Raw genomic sequence first — 18,639 nt, 5'->3', positions numbered from 1 at the left:
GTATTACGGGGCTGTTACGGTGACCGTGTTACGGGGCTGTTACGGTGACCGTGTTACGGGGCTGTTACGGTGACCGTGTTACGGGGCTGTTACGGTGACCGTATTACGGGGCTGTTACGGTGACCGTGTTACGGGGCTGTTACGGTGACCGTGTTACGGGGCTGTCACGGTGACCGTGTTACGGGGCTGTCACGGTGACCGTGTTACGGGGCTGTCACGGTGACCGTGTTACGGGGCTGTCACGGTGACCGTGTTACGGGGCTGTCACGGTGACCGTGTTACGGGGCTGTCACGGTGGCCGTGTTACGGGGCTGTCACGGTGGCCGTGTTACGGGGCTGTCACGGTGACCGTGTTACGGGGCTTCTACGGTGACCGTGTTACGGGGCTTCTACGGTGACCGTGTTACGGGGCTGTCACGGTGACCGTGTTACGGGGCTGTCACGGTGACCGTATTACGGGGCTGTCACGGTGACCGTATTACGGGGCTGTCACGGTGACCGTATTACGGGGCTGTCACGGTGACCGTATTACGGGGCTGTCACGGTGACCGTGTTACGGGGCTGTTACGGTGACCGTGTTACGGGGCTGTTACGGTGACCGTGTTACGGGGCTGTTACGTTGACCGTGTTACGGGGCTGTGACGGTGACCGTGTTACGGGGCTGTCACGGTGACCGTGTTACGGGGCTGTCACGGTGACCGTGTTACGGGGCTGTCACGGTGACCGTGTTACGGGGCTGTCACGGTGACCGTGTTACGGGGCTGTCTACGGTGACCGTGTTACGGGGCTTCTACGGTGACCGTGTTACGGGGCTTCTACGGTGACCGTGTTACCGGGCTGTCACGGTGACCGTGTTACCGGGCTGTCACGGTGACCGTGTTACCGGGCTGTCACGGTGACCGTGTTACGGGGCTGTCACGGTGACCGTGTTACGGGGCTGTCACGGTGACCGTGTTACGGGGCTGTCACGGTGACCGTGTTACGGGGCTGTCACGGTGACCGTGTTACGGGGCTTCTACGGTGACCGTGTTACGGGGCTTCTACGGTGACCGTGTTACCGGGCTTCTACGGTGACCGTGTTACCGGGCTGTCACGGTGACCGTGTTACCGGGCTGTCACGGTGACCGTGTTACCGGGCTGTCACGGTGACCGTGTTACCGGGCTGTCACGGTGACCGTGTTACCGGGCTGTCACGGTGACCGTGTTACCGGGCTGTCACGGTGACCGTGTTACCGGGCTGTCACGGTGACCGTGTTACGGGGCTGTCACGGTGACCGTGTTACCGGGCTTCTACGGTGACCGTGTTACCGGGCTTCTACGGTGACCGTGTTACCGGGCTTCTACGGTGACCGTGTTACCGGGCTGTCACGGTGACCGTGTTACCGGGCTGTCACGGTGACCGTGTTACGGGGCTGTCACGGTGACCGTGTTACGGGGCTGTCACGGTGACCGTGTTACCGGGCTGTCACGGTGACCGTGTTACCGGGCTGTCACGGTGACCGTGTTACCGGGCTGTCACGGTGACCGTGTTACCGGGCTGTCACGGTGACCGTGTTACCGGGCTGTCACGGTGACCGTATTATGAATCATGATGGCAGTCAAATTCCATGTCTGATTCTCTCTCTCTGTGTCTCTGACTCTCTCTGTGTCTCTGACTCTCTCTGTGTCTCTGACTCTCTCTGTGTCTCTGACTCTCTCTCTGTGTCTCTGACTCTCTCTGTGTCTCTGACTCTCTCTGTGTCTCTGACTCTCTCTTTGTCTCTCTGACTCTCTCTGTGTCTCTCTGACTCTCTCTGTGTCTCTGACTCTCTCTGTGTCTCTGACTCTCTCTGTGTCTCTGACTCTCTCTGTGTCTCTGACTCTCTCTGTGTCTCTGACTCTCTCTGTGTGTGTCTCTGACTCTCTCTGTGTGTGTCTCTGACTCTCTCTGTGTGTGTCTCTGACTCTCTCTGTGTGTGTCTCTGACTCTCTCTGTGTGTGTCTCTGACTCTCTCTGTGTGTGTCTCTGACTCTCTCTGTGTGTGTCTCTGACTCTCTCTGTGTGTGTCTCTGACTCTCTCTGTGTGTGTCTCTGACTCTCTCTGTGTGTGTCTCTGACTCTCTCTCTGTGTCTCTGACTCTCTCTCTGTGTCTCTGACTCTCTCTCTGTGTCTCTGACTCTCTCTCTGTGTCTCTGACTCTCTCTCTGTGTCTCTGACTCTCTCTCTGTGTCTCTGACTCTCTCTCTGTGTCTCTGACTCTCTCTCTGTGTCTCTGACACTCTCTCTGTGTCTCTGACTCTCTCTGTTTGTCTCTGACTCTCTGTGTTTGTCTCTGACTCTCTGTGTTTGTCTCTGACTCTGTGTGTCTTATTCTGTGTTTTCCAGCTGAGGAATGCGTTCACAGTGACCCATGTGATCGTGCCGAAGCAGAACGGAGGGCCAGACTACTGCGACACGGAGAACGAAGAGGAGCTGTTCCTGATCCAGGACCAGTATGACCTCATCACCCTGGGCTGGATACATGTGAGTTACACCAGAGCCCATATTCATACAACTTCTAGGAGAGCAGATCTAGGACCAGTTTGTAACATTTTCCTCAACAAATTAAGCATGTTTTATTTTTTTGTTTGCTTGTCATGATACTTTTTGTGCAAAAGTATGTGGACACCCCTTCAAATGAGTGGATTCGGCTAATTCACCCACACCCGTTGCTGACAGGTGTATAAAATAGAGCACACAGCCATGCAAACATTGGCAGTAGAATGGCCCGTACTGAAGAGCTCAGTGACTTTCAACGTGGCACCATCATAGGATGCCACCTTTCCAACAAGTCAGTTTGTTAAATTTCTGCCTTGCTGGAGACGCCCCCTGTCAAGTGTATGTGCTGTTTTTCTGAAGTGGTTGTCTGTCCCCGGTTGCAACGCTCACTACCGAGTTCCATACTACCTCTGGAAGCAACGTCAGCACAATAACTGTTCGTTGGGAGCTTCATGAAATGGGTTTCCATGGCTGAGCAGCCGCACACAAGACTAAGATCACCATGCTCAATGCCAAGCGTTGGCTGGAGTGGTGTAAAGCTCGCCGCCATTGGATTCTGGAGAAGTGGAAACGCGTTCTCTGGACTGATGAATCACGTTTCACCATCTGGCAGTCCGACGGACGCATCTGGGTGTGGCGGATGCCAGGAGAACGCTACCTGCCCGAATGCAAAGTGCCAACTGTAAAGTATGGTGGTGAAGGAATAATGGTCTGGGTCTGTTTTTCATGGTTCGGGCCCCTTAGTTCCAGTGACGGGAAATCTTAATGCTACAGAATACAATGACATTCTAGATGATTCTGTTCTTCCAACTTTCTATTAACAGTTTGGGGAAGGCCCTTTCCTGTTTCTGCGTGACAATGTCCTCGTGCACAAAGCGAGGTCCATACAGAAATGGTTTGTTGAGATTAGTGTGGAAGAACATGACTGGCCTGCAAGTAGTCCTGACCTCAACCCCATCGAACCCCTTTGGATGAATTGGAACGCCGACTGCGAGCCAGGACATATCGTCCAACCTCACTAATGCTCTTGTGGCTGAATGGAAGCATGTCCCGGAAGCAATGTTCCAACATCTAGTGGAAAGCCTTCCCAGAAGAGTGGAGGCTGTTATAACAGCAATGTTCCAACATCTAGTGGAAAGCCTTCCCAGAAGAGTGGAGGCTGTTGTAGCAGCAATGTTCCAACATCTAGTGGAAAGTCTTCCCAGAAGGGTGGAGGCTGTTAGCTTCATTAAATAGTACCCGCAAAGGTCCCCCCTTTGCTTCCAGAGCAGCAAAGGGGGACAAACTCCATGATTTTGGAATGAGATGTTCGATGAGCAGATTTTTGGTCATGTAGTGTAATACATCTACTGAGATACTGGTATTGTGATAACCCTACGTCATCAAATCCAATTCCAAATCAAATTGGTTGCAGATGTTATTGTGGGTGTAGCGAAGTGTTCCCAGCTCCAACACTGCAGTAATATCTAACAAGTAGTATCTAACAATTCACAACAATACACACATCTAAAAGTAGAAGAGAGGAATTAAGAAATATATAAATATTAGGACGAGCAATGTCGGAGTGGCTTTGACTAAATTACAGTAGTATACGCTATATACATATGAAATGAGTAAAACAGTTTGTAAACATTATTAAAGTGATCAGTGATTCCAGGCAGCAGCCTCTAAGGTGCAGGGTTGAGTAACCGGGTGGTAACCGGGTGGTCGCCGGGTGGTAACCGGGTGGTAGCCGGGTAGTGATGGCTATTTAACTGTCTGATGGCCTTGAGATAGAAGCTGTTTTTCAGTCTCTCGGTCCCTGCTTTGATGCACTTGTACTGACCTCGCCTTCTGGATGATAGCGGGGTGAACAGGCCGTGGCTCGGGTGGCTGAACGCACCAGCCTCTGGAGAGCCCTGCAGTTGCAGACGGTACACTTGCCGTACCAGGCGGTGATACAGCTTGACAGGATGCTCTCAATGGTGCATCTAAGTTTGTGAGGGTCTTAGGGGTCAAGCCGAATTTCTTCAGCCTACTGATGCGCTGTTGTGTGTGGGTGGACCATTTCAGTTTGTCAGTGATGTGTACGCAGAGAAACTTGAAGCTTTTCACCTTCTCCACTGCGGTCCCATCGATGTGGATAGGGGGGGGTGCTCCCTCTGGTGTCTCCTGAAGTCCATGAATAGCTCCTTCGTATTGTTGTGGATTATTTTCTTGGCAACACTCTGCCAGGGCCCTCATCCTCCCTGTAGGCTGTCTCGTTGTTGTTTGTAATCAGGCCACTTGTGTCATCTGCAAACTTGATGATTGCAGTCATGGTGAACGGAGTACAGGAGGGGACTGAGCACTCACCCTGGTTGGGACCCTGTGTGGAGGATCAGTGTAGTGGAGGTGTTGTTGCCTACCTTCACCACCTGGGGGGGGCTGCTGTCAGGAAGTCCAGGAACCAGTTGCACAGGGAGGGATTCAGACCCAGGGCCCTGAGCTTCATGATGAGCTTGGAGGATACTATGGTGTAGAAGGCTGAGCTGTAGTCAATGAACAGCCTTCTTATATACATATTCCTCTTGTCCAGATGGGATAGGGCGGTGTGCAGTGAGATGGCGATTGTGTCATCCATGGATCTATTGGGGCGGTAAGCAAATTGTAGTGGGTCGAGGGTGTCAGGTAGAGGTGATACGATGCTGTAGGACGGGATACTACAGACTAACAGACTGTGTGTGTGTAGGACGGGCTACTTCAGGATAACAGACCAGCATGCTGGCCTTCTAGGCAGAGTTGTAATGAAAAAGCCATATCTCAGACTGGCCAATAAAAATAAAAGATTAAGATGGGCAAAAGAACACAGACACTGGACAGAGGGAACTCTGCCAAGAAGGCCAGCATCCCTGAGTCACCCCTTCACTGTTGATGTTGAGACTGGTGTTTTGCGGGTACTATTTAATGAAGCTGCCAGTTGAGGGCATCTGTTTCTCAAAATAGACTCTAATGTACTTGTCCTCTTGCTCAGTTGTGCACCGGGGCCTCCCACTCTTTCTATTCTGGTTAGAGCCAGTTTGTGCTGTTCTGTGAAGGGAGTAGTACACAGCATTGTACAATGTCTTCAGTTTCTTGGCAATTTCTCGTATGGAATAGCCTTCATTTCTCAGAACAAGAAGAGACTGATGAGTTTCAGAAGAAAGTTATTTGTTTCTGGCCATTTTGAGCCTGTAATCGAACCCACAAATGCTGATGCTCCAGATACTCAACTAGTCTAAAGAAGGCCAGTTTTAATTGCTTCTTTAATCAGGACAACAGTTTTCATCTGTGCTAACATAATTGCAAAATGGTTTTCTAATGATCAATTAGCCTTTTGAAATGATAAACTTGGATTAGCTAATGCAACGTACCATTGGAACACAGGATAATGGGCCTCTGTACGCCTATGTAGATATTTCATTTAAAAAATCAGCCATTTCCAGCTACTATAGTCATTTACAACATTAACAATGTCGACACTGTATTTCTGATCAATTTGATGTTATTTAAATGGACCAAAAAATAGTTTCTTTCAAAAACAAGGACATTTCTAAGTGACCCCAAACTTTTGAACATCTCTTACATCAATAACAGTCAATTATTAATTATTACCTCATCAGTCTCATTCTGAACATTGCATAATTCTTGGATATCTGCCCGAAACCTAACCTAAGTGATGAATCAGAGATACACATATTGGCTAAATTATTTATTTACTAACTAACTCAATCATCACACAGAATACGTAAACACATACAGGTTATTGATTACATACATAATACAATGAAAACGGGTCCCTAGTGGACTAACAAAAGCATGACCGTTTGGTTACACAATGGAAAGGCAGGAGTAGGTAAGGAGAGGGAGAGACAGTCAATTTATCGTACATACATTTGGAAAATACGCTCACCGTAACCAGGATACTTAGCACCCTAACAACCGCTCACTCGGATTAGAAATGCAATATATATCTACGCGTAGATGTCTTTCTCTGTCGTCTCTCTGTTGAAACCACTCGATTCGTCTTTAGGAAGTGGTTCGATGTAAGACTCTGGTTGTCCACCAGAGGTCACAATGTCCATCTTAGCTGTAGGCTTCTTCTGTCTTGAAGTGTTTGTTAGAATAGATACCTCAGGTGTACCACGCGGTGGTGAGAGGGATTTGTTCTTCCCGCTTGTCTTTGGTCACATGTCCTAGACTACTTTATATGCACAGCTGCAGACTGTGAATGTTTGGTCTAGTCTTTACCTTTTTCACTCGTGGAGAGTTTCAGAGGGTCTTAACATTTTCATCCGTGTAGCCACCACACAACGCTGTCTGGTCTGATGGTTTTAACCATTTCAACGTGTGGGCCACAGCCTTACGTTCTCTGGTCCAATGTACATTTCGTTAGCGAGTTATTTTAAGCACTCTGGCTTTGGAGGGCGTTCCGTCATGTTGACACAAACTCTGAGCTCACGTGGGCGTGGCTACTAACTGGGCACAAGTTTACACAAAACACAATTCTCATTTAGAAGGCTAACATCACATTGCTATCTTCACAACAGTATTTTGATATTTAATCATATCATTTTTACATTTAGTGTGCGGTTTCCTTTTTCCTTCATCTTGTTCAACTGTTACCATGGCACCTGCTAAAAAAGATTGCTCAGATGTGCGAGTGCCTTTTCAATTTTGAATTACGTTTAGATGTTACAAATATATTTTAAAAAAGCTCTTAAAGTTAGTGTTTCCGTTAATAACGTCTTTCTGATCATTTTTATGACATCACAAAATAGACATCATTCCAAACATTCAGATGTTGAAATATATTGTTCGATGTTGAAGTTTTTGGCGGCACGAGTCTCTCGGTAACAAAGGGGTTTTTACCTTCCCAATACTGCAGGGCAAGAGAGAGAAAGTTTACGACTGGCTGTTAAGTCATGAAACCAGCCCATCTCCCCCTCTCCTCTCTGGGGGGAGTCTGGCTATCTGTCAGCCATGTGCCGAGCTGACCTGGCACCTAAAAGCCTCACCAAGGAGAGAGAGAGTCATGACACATGTTTATCAGCGCTATCTCTCCACCAGAGATAATACATTTACTGAGATTCTGCTATTGGGATAACCCTACCAGAGATAATACATTTACTGAGATACTGAACCCGTGCTTCTCCTCAGTGAGAAAATTGTCCACCTTCTAGGCCTGTCTTCCTGCCCAGTGTTGATCTTCCTACTATATAATAATATATAATTATACACTGAACAAAAAATATAAATGCAACATGCAACAATTTCAGAATTTACTGAGTTACAATTCATATCAGGATATCAGTCAATGTAAATAAATTCATTAGGCCCTAATCTATTGCTGTCACATGACTGGGAATACAGATATGCATCTGTTGGTCACAGATACCTTAACCCTAAACATAGTTTTATCAGCTGTCCGGGTGGCTGGTCTCAGACGATCCCGCAGGTGAAGAAGCCGGATGTGGAGGTCCTGTGCTGACGTGGTTACACGTGGTCTGCAGTTGAGGCCGGTTGGACGTACTGACAAATTCTCTAAAATGTTGGAGTCGGCTTATGGTAGAGAAATTAATGTTCATTTCTCTGGCAACAACTCTGGTGGACATTCCTGCAGTCAGCATGCCAATTGCACACCCCCTCAACTTGAGACATCTGTGGCATTGTGTTGTGTGACAAAACTGCACATTTTAGTTGCCTTCTATTGACCCCAGCACAAGGTGCACCTGTGTAATGATCATGCTGTTTAATCAGCTTCTTGATATGCCACACCTGCCAGGTGGATGGATTATCTTGGCAGAGGAGAAATGTTCAGTAACAAGGATGTCAACACACATTTGGGAGAAATAAGCTTTTTGTTCGATTGGAACATTTTCTGGGATCTTTTATTTCAGTTCATGGGACCAACACTTTATATGTTGCGTTTATAATTTTGTTCAATATATATGTTTGTATTGTTTCAGACCCACCCCACCCAGACAGCCTTCCTGTCCAGTGTCGATCTCCACACACACTGTTCCTACCAGCTCATGATGCCGGAAGCTATCGCTATCGTCTGTTCACCCAGGTTCAACGAGTGAGTATAGACACACTGCCTTTATCATGTGTTATAACCTTTATCACGTGTTATAACATTTATCATGTCATGTGTTATAACGAGTGAGTATAGACACAGTGCCTTTATCATGTGTTATAACCTTTATCATGTCACGTGTTATAACGAGCGAGTATAGACACACTGCCTTTATCATGTGTTATAACCTTTATCACGTGTTATAACATTTATCATGTCATGTGTTATAACGAGTGAGTATAGACACAGTGCCTTTATCATGTGTTATAACCTTTATCATGTCACGTGTTATAACGAGCGAGTATAGACACACTGCCTTTATCATGTGATATAACCTTTATCACGTGTTATAACATTTAACATGTCATGTGTTATAATGAGTGAGTATAGACACACCGCCTTTATCATGTGTTATAACCTTTATCATGTCACGTGTTATAACGAGCGAGTATAAACACACTGCCTTTATCATGTGTTATAACCTTTATCATGTCACGTGTTATAACGAGCGAGTATAGACACACTGCCTTTATCATGTGTTATAACCTTTATCATGTCACGTGTCATAACGAGTGAGTATAGACACACTGCCTTTATCATGTGTTATAACCTTTATCACGTGTTATAACCTTTATCATGTCATGTGTCATAACGAGTGAGTATAGACACTGCCTTTATCATGTGTTATAACCTTTATCATGTCATGTGTTATAACGAGCGAGTATAGACACACTGCCTTTATCATGTCATGTGTTTTATGCCGTTTTAAAGCCACAGTCTGTAATTCACTGTTCAGCCCAATATTGTGTATGTTGTTATTATAGGACGGGCTACTACAGACTAACAGACTGTGTGTAGGACGGGATACTACAGACTAACAGACTGTGTGTAGGACGGGCTACTACAGACTAACAGACTGTGTAGGACGGGCTACTACAGACTAACAGACTGTGTGTAGGACGGGCTACTACAGACTAACAGACTGTGTGTAGGACGGGCTACTACAGACTAACAGACTGTGTGTAGGACGGGCTACTACAGACTAACAGACTGTGTGTAGGACGGGCTACTACAGACTAACAGACTGTGTGTAGGACGGGCTACTACAGACTAACAGACTGTGTGTAGGACGGGCTACTACAGACTAACAGACTGTGTAGGACGGGCTACTACAGACTAACAGACTGTGTGTAGGACGGGCTACTACAGACTAACAGACTGTGTAGGACGGGCTACTTCAGACTAACAGACTGTGTGTGTGTGTGTGTGTGTGTGTAGGACGGGCTACTTCAGGATAACAGACCGTGGGATGGATGAGATCTCAACGTGTAAACAGAAAGGCTTCCACCCTCACAGCAAAGACCCTCCTCTCTTCACTGTGAGTACAGCTCTTTTCCCCATGCCCTTTGTAGTGCACTACCTTTTCCCCATTCCCTTTGTAGTGCACTACCTTTTCCCCATTCCCTTTGTAGTGCACTACCTTTTCCCCATGCCCTTTGTAGTGCACTACCTTTTCCCCATGCCCTTTGTAGTGCACTACCTTTTCCCCATTCCCTTTGTAGTGCACTACCTTTTCCCCATTCCCTTTGTAGTGCACTACCTTTTCCCCATTCCCTTTGTAGTGCACTACCTTTTCCCCATTCCCTTTGTAGTGCACTACATTTTCCCCATGCCCTTTGTAGTGCACTACCTTTTCCCCATTCCCTTTGTAGTGCACTACCTTTTCCCCATTCCCTTTGTAGTGCACTACCTTTTCCCCATGCCCTTTGTAGTGCACTACCTTTTCCCCATTCCCTTTGTAGTGCACTACCTTTTCCCCATGCCCTTTGTAGTGCACTACCTTTTCCCCATGCCCTTTGTAGTGCACTACCTTTTCCCCATTCCCTTTGTAGTGCACTACCTTTTCCCCATTCCCTTTGTAGTGCACTACCTTTTCCCCATTCCCTTTGTAGTGCACTACCTTTTCCCCATTCCCTTTGTAGTGCACTACCTTTTCCCCATTCCCTTTGTAGTGCACTACCTTTTCCCCATTCCCTTTGTAGTGCACTACCTTTTCCCCATTCCCTTTGTAGTGCACTACCTTTTCCCCATTCCCTTTGTAGTGCACTACCTTTTCCCCATGCCCTTTGTAGTGCACTACCTTTTCCCCATGCCCTTTGTAGTGCACTACCTTTTCCCCATGCCCTTTGTAGTGCACTACCTTTTCCCCATGCCCTTTGTAGTGCACTACCTTTTCCCCATGCCCTTTGTAGTGCACTACCTTTTCCCCATTCCCTTTGTAGTGCACTACCTTTTCCCCATGCCCTTTGTAGTGCACTACCTTTTCCCCATGCCCTTTGTAGTGCACTACCTTTTCCCCATGCCCTTTGTAGTGCACTACCTTTTCCCCATGCCCTTTGTAGTGCACTACCTTTTCCCCATGCCCTTTGTAGTGCACTACCTTTTCCCCATGCCCTTTGTAGTGCACTACCTTTTCCCCATGCCCTTTGTAGTGCACTACCTTTGAAGCTGCCTGAACACTAGATAGGGTTCTGTTCAGAAACGTATCAACACGTCTTCCTCTGTGTTGACCTGCAGGGAGCAGGACACATCACCGTCACCGATGACAGAGTCACCATGTTGGACCTGCGGTGATCACCTCTGGACTGGGGATCTACACACCAAACGCTGGCTGGCTGGCTGGCTGGCTGGCTGGTTGACTGACTGACTGTATTTGTTTATTAGGATCCCCATTTAGCTTTTTAAGAAGCAGCAGCTACTCTTCCTGGGGTCCATAAAAATCACAAAACATGACAAGTAACAAAACACTGATACACTTGACTGACTGACCGGTCGACCTGCCCGGTCAGCTGACATCTGGCTGAATTTGGGGTTGCAAAAGTCTGGTCATTTTCTTTAAATAGTTTTAAAATGACCAGGGATCTTGGTTGGAGTTTTTCCCCGTATTTCCTTCTTCTTGATTCCAGGAATATTCCAACCAGGTTTTCTGGATAATCCAGGAATTTGGAGGAAGTTACTGTTAAAAGACAGACATGTTGTTCTACCCATCAGGACAGACCGTGGGAATGGTTCATTAAGGGACCTCCTGCTCTCACTGTCCTCCGTTGAACTAAAGCAGACCGCTTGTCATAGGGGGAAGGACAACTCTCCTGGGTCCACTCCCACTTTTCTGTCTGAGTCTTTATTTCGAGTTAATTCCAGAGGTGACTATGACTCCATAAAGCTCTGCTTGCTGCCAATAGTTCCTTTATGTCGTCATATCCTTTTTGATGGTTTTCTGTTTTCTTTGCTCAGAGCTTACCTGTCTCACAGACTGGCTTGGCTGTCTCAGACTGGCTTGGCTGTCTCGCAGACTGGCTTGGCTGTCTCGCAGACTGGCTTGGCTGTCTCGCAGACTGTCCGACTGGCTGTCTCCCAGACTGTCCGACTGGCTGTCTCGCAGACTGTCCGACTGGCTGTCTCGCAGACTGTCCGACTGGCTGTCTCGCAGACTGTCCGACTGGCTGTCTCGCAGACTGTCCGACTGGCTGTCTCGCAGACTGTCCGACTGGCTGTCTCGCAGACTGTCCGACTGGCTGTCTCGCAGACTGTCCGACTGGCTGTCTCGCAGACTGTCCGTCTCGCAGACTGTCCGTCTCGCAGACTGTCCGTCTCGCAGACTGTCCGTCTCGCAGACTGGCTGTCTCGCAGACTGGCTGTCTCGCAGACTGTCCGACTGGCTGTCTCGCAGACTGTCCGACTGGCTGTCTCGCAGGCTGTCTCGCAGGCTGTCTCGCAGGCTGTCCGACTCGCTGTCTCGCAGGCTGTCCGACTCGCTGTCTCGCAGGCTGTCCGACTCGCTGTCTCGCAGGCTGTCCGACTCGCTATCTCGCAGGCTGTCCGACTCGCTGTCTCGCAGGCTGTCCGACTCGCTGTCTCGCAGGCTGTCCGTCTCGCAGGCTGTCCGGCTCGCAGGCTGACCGGCTCGCAGGCTGACTGGCTGAATCTCAGATCAGAGAGGAACTATAGACAATGTGAGAGGATATATCCTACAGAACTGTCTCGTGTTGCACAGGAGGCTGCTGAGGGGAGGAGCTGAATAAATGGATCAAACACATGGTGTCCGTTTCATTCATTTATTTTGAGCTGTCCTCCCCTCACCAGCCTCCGGGGGTGTATATGGTCTGACAGGGCATGCAGACCTAACAGTCTAACCTCAGGAGGACTGACTAGAGACGATGATGCCGTACATCCTCTTGTTTTCTCCCAGTTTGTGATCGTCATAATAAGATGGCTAACAGCTGCACTCTCACGGACAACAGATAGAAATACAACGACAGGCATGCCTTTTCAGTACCATCTATTTTATCTGGCTCTTCCACGAGGACGAGGGGGAAGTCGCCCCTAGATGTTGGATCTTTGGATTTGTCAGTTCCCCCACATGGTTAATGTTATGTTTGGGGAGGCTGATTCAAGATCTGTAGCGAGGGGAAACTTCACCCCGGAACGTTCCGCAACGTCGTGTCCTGTTGAACGCGGCAGTTGGTTTGTAATACAGAATATCTAGTGCTTATTAAAGGACCTGTATACTTAGTGTCTGTTTAGACAGCAGTTGAAGAAATGGGTGAAAGGCAGTTTGAATGTGTATAACTGTTGGACTAATGCTGTACCATGTGATTAATAACTATTATCTCTATGTCCATGCTTCTCTCTGTCCTATTAATGACTTGTCAGGCTGCTGTAGATGGTTCTCAATGTCTTCAGCTGTAATGAACTGGCCAGGCTCAGTGAGGCTCTGTTCCACTATGGTCACTGGCTGTGGAAGCTCTTTACAATGGTTTAATAAAGGGGAACTTCCCCATCTGAATATTGCTTCTCTTGCTTTCCCAAATATATCCACTAGGGGGAGACAAATGTTTAGAGGTTTGCTCTCTGTCCCTTCACCCTCTCAATCTGGTCAGACCAATCCAACTGCTTACCACCAGTAGTTTCTCTCTTTCTGTCCCTTTCTCTCCCTCTCTCTCTCTCTCTTTCTCTCTGTTTCTCTGTCTCTCTCTCTGTCTCTCTGTATCTCTCTCTCCTCTCTCTGTCTCTCTCTCTCTCTCTCTCTCTCTCTCTATCCACCCCTTCTCAATTACAATTCAAAAGGCTTTATTGGCATGGGAAACATATGTTAATATTGCCAAAGCAAGTGAACTAGATAATAAACAAAAGTGAAATTAACAGTAAACATTACACTAAAGAGTTCCAAAGGAATAAAGAATTCAAATGTCATTATGTAAATATAGAATGTTGTAATGATGTGCAAATAGTTAAAGTACAAAAGGTAAAATGAATAAACATAAATATAGGTTGTATTTACAATGGTGTTTGTTCTTCACTGGTTGCCCTTTTCTTGTGGCAACAGGTCACAAATCTTGTTGCTGTGATGGACACTGTGGTATTTCACCCAGTAGATATGGGAGTTTATCAAAATTGGGTTTGTTTTCTAATTCTTTGTGGGTCTGTGTGATCTGAGGGAAATATGTGTCTCTAATATGGTCATACATTGGGCAGGAGGTTAGGAAGTGCAGCTCAGTTTCCACCTCATTTTGTGGGCAGTGTGCACATAGCCTGTCCTCTCTTGAGAGCCATGTCTGCCTACTGCGGCCTTTCTCAATAGCAAGGCTATGCTCACTGAATCTGTACATAGTCAAAGCTTTCCTTAAGTTTGACTCAGTCACAGTGGTCAGGTATTCTGCCACGGTGTACTCTCTGTTTAGGACCAAATAGCATTCCAGTTGTCTTTGTTTTTTTGTTCATTCTTTCCAATGTGTCAAGTAATTATCTTTTAGTTTTCTCATGATTTGGTTGGGTCTAAATGTGTTGCTGCCCTGGGGCTCTGCGGGGTGTGTTTGTGTTTGTGAACAGAGCCCCAGGACCAGCTTGCTTAGTGGACTCTTCTCCAGGTTCATCTCTCTGTAGGTGATGGCTTTGTTATGGAAGGTTTGGGAATCACTTCTTTTCAGGTGGTTGTAGAATTTAACGGCTCTTTTCTGGATTTTGATAATTAGTGGGTATCGGCCTAATTCTGCTCTGCGTGCTTTATTTGGTGTTCTACGTTGTACACGGAGGATATTTTTGTAGAATTCTGCATGCAGAGTCTCAATTTGGTTTTTGTCCCATTTCTTTTAAAATTCTTGGTTGGTGAGTGGACCCCAGACCTCACAACCATAAAGGGCAATGAGTTCTATGACTGATTCAAGTATTTTTACCCAGATCCAAATTGGTATGTCTAATTTTATGTTCCTTTTGATGGCATAGAATGCCATTCTTGCCTTGTCTATCAGATCGTTCACAGCTTTGTGGAAGTTACCTGTGGCGCTGATGTTTCGGCCGAGGTATGTATAGTGTTTTTTGTGTGCTCTAGGGCAACGGTGTCTAGATGGAATTTGTATTTGTGAACCTGGCAACTGGACCTTTTATGGAACACCATTATTTTTGTCTTACTGAGATTTGCTGTCAGGGCCCGGGTCTGGATCTAGGTGCTGCTGTAGGCCCTCCTTGGTTGGTGACAGAAGCACCAGATCATCAGCAAACGGTAGACATTTGACTTCAGATTCTAGTAGGGTGAGGCCGGGTGCTGCAGACTGTTCTAGTACCCGCGCCAATTCGTTGATATATATGTTGAAGAGGGTGGGGCTTAAGCTGCATCCCTGTCTCACCCCACGGCCCTGTGGGAAGAAATGTGTGTTTTGCCCATTTTAACCGCACACTTGTTTGTTTACATGGATTTTTTGTGTCGTAGGTTTTACCCCCAACAACACTTTCCATTCATTTGTATAGCAGAACCTCATGCCAAATTGAATCAAAAGCTTTTTTGAAATCAACAAAGCATGAGAAGACTTTGCCTTTGGTTTGTTTATTTGTCAATTAGGGTGTGCAAGGTGAATACGTGGTCTGTCGTACGGTAATTTGGTAAAAAGCCAATTTGACATTTGTTCAGTACATTGTTTTCCCTGTGGAAATGTACGAGTCTGCTGTTAATGATAATGCAGAGGATTTCCCCAAGGTTGCTGTTGACTCATATCCCACGGTATTGGGGTCAAATTTGTCTCCACTTTTGTGGTTTGGGGTGATCAGTCCTTGGTTCCAAATATTGGGGACGATCCTAGAGCTGAAGATAATGTTAAATAGTTTTAGTATTTATTTAAGCCAATTAGAATTTGTGGGATTTGTATTTTATAATTTCATTGAGGATACTGTGAACACCACAGGCCTTTTGGGGTTGTGGGGTTTGTATTTTGTCCTGTAGTTCATTCAATGTAATTGGAGAATCCAGTGGGTTCTGGTAGTCTTTAATAGTTGATTCTAAGATTTGTATTTGATCGTGTTTTTGCTGTTTATTCTTTGTTTTAGGGCCAAAAAGATTGGAGAAGTGGTTTATCCATACATCGCTGTTTTGGATAGAGAACTCTTCATGTTGTTTTAGTGTCCAATTTTCCCAGAAGTGGTTAGAGTCTATGGATTCTTCAATTACAATGAGCTGATTTCTGACGTGCTGTTCCTTCTTTTTCCATAGTCTATTTCTGTAGTGTTGTATTGTTTAGGCGTAAGCTCAGGTTTTCCGGGTCTCTCTGTTTTTGGTTGGATAGGTTTCTCAATTTCTTTCTTAGGTTTTTGCATTCTTCATCAAACCATTTGTCATTTAAAATGTTCTTATGTTTTCTGCTTCAAACAAGGAAACGGAGAGACACACAGTGAGCGTTTCACACAGCGGAGGGAGCAGCACATCATTGCTAATGACTCCCTCACAGGAGGAGCAGATTTAATACGCTTTAATTACTCACCACTGCCTCTCTAACACTGGAGTTGGGGTCCTGAGAGGCTGAGGATAAATGTGTCATTTAGTAATGAACAATTTAGAGGACAATCAGCTGTGTTATATTAGCTCTGTCTGAGGACAATCAGCTGTGTTATATTAGCTCTGTCTGAGGACAATCAGCTGTGTTATATTAGCTCTGAGGAGAGAGGACAATCAGCTGTGTTATATTAGCTCTGTCTGAGGACAATCAGCTGTGTTATATTAGCTCTGTCTGAGGACAATCAGCTGTGTTATATTAGCTCTGAGGAGAGAGGACAATCAGCTGTGTTATATTAGCTCTGAGGAGAGAGGACAATCAGCTGTGTTATATTAGCTCTGAGGAGAGAGGACAATCAGCTGTATTATATTAGCTCTGTCTGAGGACAATCAGCTGTGTTATATTAGCTCTGTCTGAGGACAATCAGCTGTGTTATATTAGCTCTGTCTGAGGACAATCAGCTGTGTTATATTAGCTCTGTCTGAGGACAATCAGCTGTGTTATATTAGCTCTGTCTGAGGACAATCAGCTGTGTTATATTAGCTCTGAGGAGAGAGGACAATCAGCTGTGTTATATTAGCTCTGAGGAGAGAGGACAATCAGCTGTGTTATATTAGCTCTGAGGAGAGAGGACAATCAGCTGTGTTATATTAGCTCTGAGGAGAGAGGACAATCAGCTGTGTTATATTAGCTCTGCCTGATGACAATCAGCTGTGTTATATTAGCTCTGTCTGAGGACAATCAGCTGTGTTATATTAGCTCTGTCTGAGGACAATCAGCTGTGTTATATTAGCTCTGTCTGAGGACAATCAGCTGTGTTATATTAGCTCTGTCTGAGGACAATCAGCTGTGTTATATTAGCTCTGTCTGAGGACAATCAGCTGTGTTATATTAGCTCTGTCTGAGGACAATCAGCTGTGTTATATTAGCTCTGTCTGAGGAGAGAGGACAATCAGCTGTGTTATATTAGCTCTGTCTGAGGAGAGAGGACAATCAGCTGTGTTATATTAGCTCTGTCTAGAGAGACAATCAGCTGTGTTATATTAGCTCTGTCTGAGGAGAGAGGACAATCAGCTGTATTATATTAGCTCTGTCTGAGGGACAATCAGCTGTGTTATATTAGCTCTGTCTGAGGACAATCAGCTGTGTTATATTAGCTCTGTCTGAGGACAATCAGCTGTGTTATATTAGCTCTGTCTGAGGACAATCAGCTGTGTTATATTAGCTCTGAGGAGAGAGGACAATCAGCTGTGTTATATTAGCTCTGAGGAGAGAGGACAATCAGCTGTGTTATATTAGCTCTGAGGAGAGAGGACAATCAGCTGTGTTATATTAGCTCTGAGGAGAGAGGACAATCAGCTGTGTTATATTAGCTCTGCCTGATGACAATCAGCTGTGTTATATTAGCTCTGTCTGAGGACAATCAGCTGTGTTATATTAGCTCTGTCTGAGGACAATCAGCTGTGTTATATTAGCTCTGTCTGAGGACAATCAGCTGTGTTATATTAGCTCTGTCTGAGGACAATCAGCTGTGTTATATTAGCTCTGTCTGAGGAGAGAGGACAATCAGCTGTGTTATATTAGCTCTGTCTGAGGAGAGAGGACAATCAGCTGTGTTATATTAGCTCTGTCTGAGGACAATCAGCTGTGTTATATTAGCTCTGTCTGAGGAGAGAGGACAATCAGCTGTATTATATTAGCTCTGTCTGAGGACAATCAGCTGTGTTATATTAGCTCTGTCTGAGGACAATCAGCTGTGTTATATTAGCTCTGTCTGAGGACAATCAGCTGTGTTATATTAGCTCTGTCTGAGGACAATCAGCTGTGTTATATTAGCTCTGAGGAGAGAGGACAATCAGCTGTGTTATATTAGCTCTGAGGAGAGAGGACAATCAGCTGTGTTATATTAGCTCTGAGGAGAGAGGACAATCAGCTGTGTTATATTAGCTCTGAGGAGAGAGGACAATCAGCTGTGTTATATTAGCTCTGCCTGATGACAATCAGCTGTGTTATATTAGCTCTGTCTGAGGACAATCAGCTGTGTTATATTAGCTCTGTCTGAGGACAATCAGCTGTGTTATATTAGCTCTGTCTGAGGACAATCAGCTGTGTTATATTAGCTCTGTCTGAGGACAATCAGCTGTGTTATATTAGCTCTGTCTGAGGACAATCAGCTGTGTTATATTAGCTCTGTCTGAGGACAATCAGCTGTGTTATATTAGCT

At 46.0% G+C, this 18,639-nt stretch overlaps 1 protein-coding gene across 2 annotated transcripts in view; it reads left to right on the top strand.

Moving 5' to 3' along the window:
• Positions 1–13,446, top strand: part of LOC139577359 (STAM-binding protein-like A) — a 32,726-nt gene extending 19,280 nt beyond the window's left edge. For both annotated transcript variants that reach the window (XM_071404418.1, XM_071404417.1), the window contains exons 8-11: positions 2,367–2,504; positions 8,486–8,598; positions 9,874–9,973; positions 11,173–13,446. In XM_071404418.1, coding sequence (XP_071260519.1) covers positions 2,367–2,504; positions 8,486–8,598; positions 9,874–9,973; positions 11,173–11,229 — 408 coding nt within the window. In that variant the 3' untranslated portion in view covers positions 11,230–13,446. The remainder of the gene's footprint in view (positions 1–2,366; positions 2,505–8,485; positions 8,599–9,873; positions 9,974–11,172) is intronic.
• Positions 13,447–18,639: the final 5,193 nt, after the last annotated feature.

The sequence above is a fragment of the Salvelinus alpinus genome, chromosome 5 (assembly GCF_045679555.1).
Source record: "Salvelinus alpinus chromosome 5, SLU_Salpinus.1, whole genome shotgun sequence".
Lineage (NCBI taxonomy): Eukaryota > Metazoa > Chordata > Actinopteri > Salmoniformes > Salmonidae > Salvelinus > Salvelinus alpinus.
This window is presented reverse-complemented; position numbering and strand designations above follow the sequence as displayed.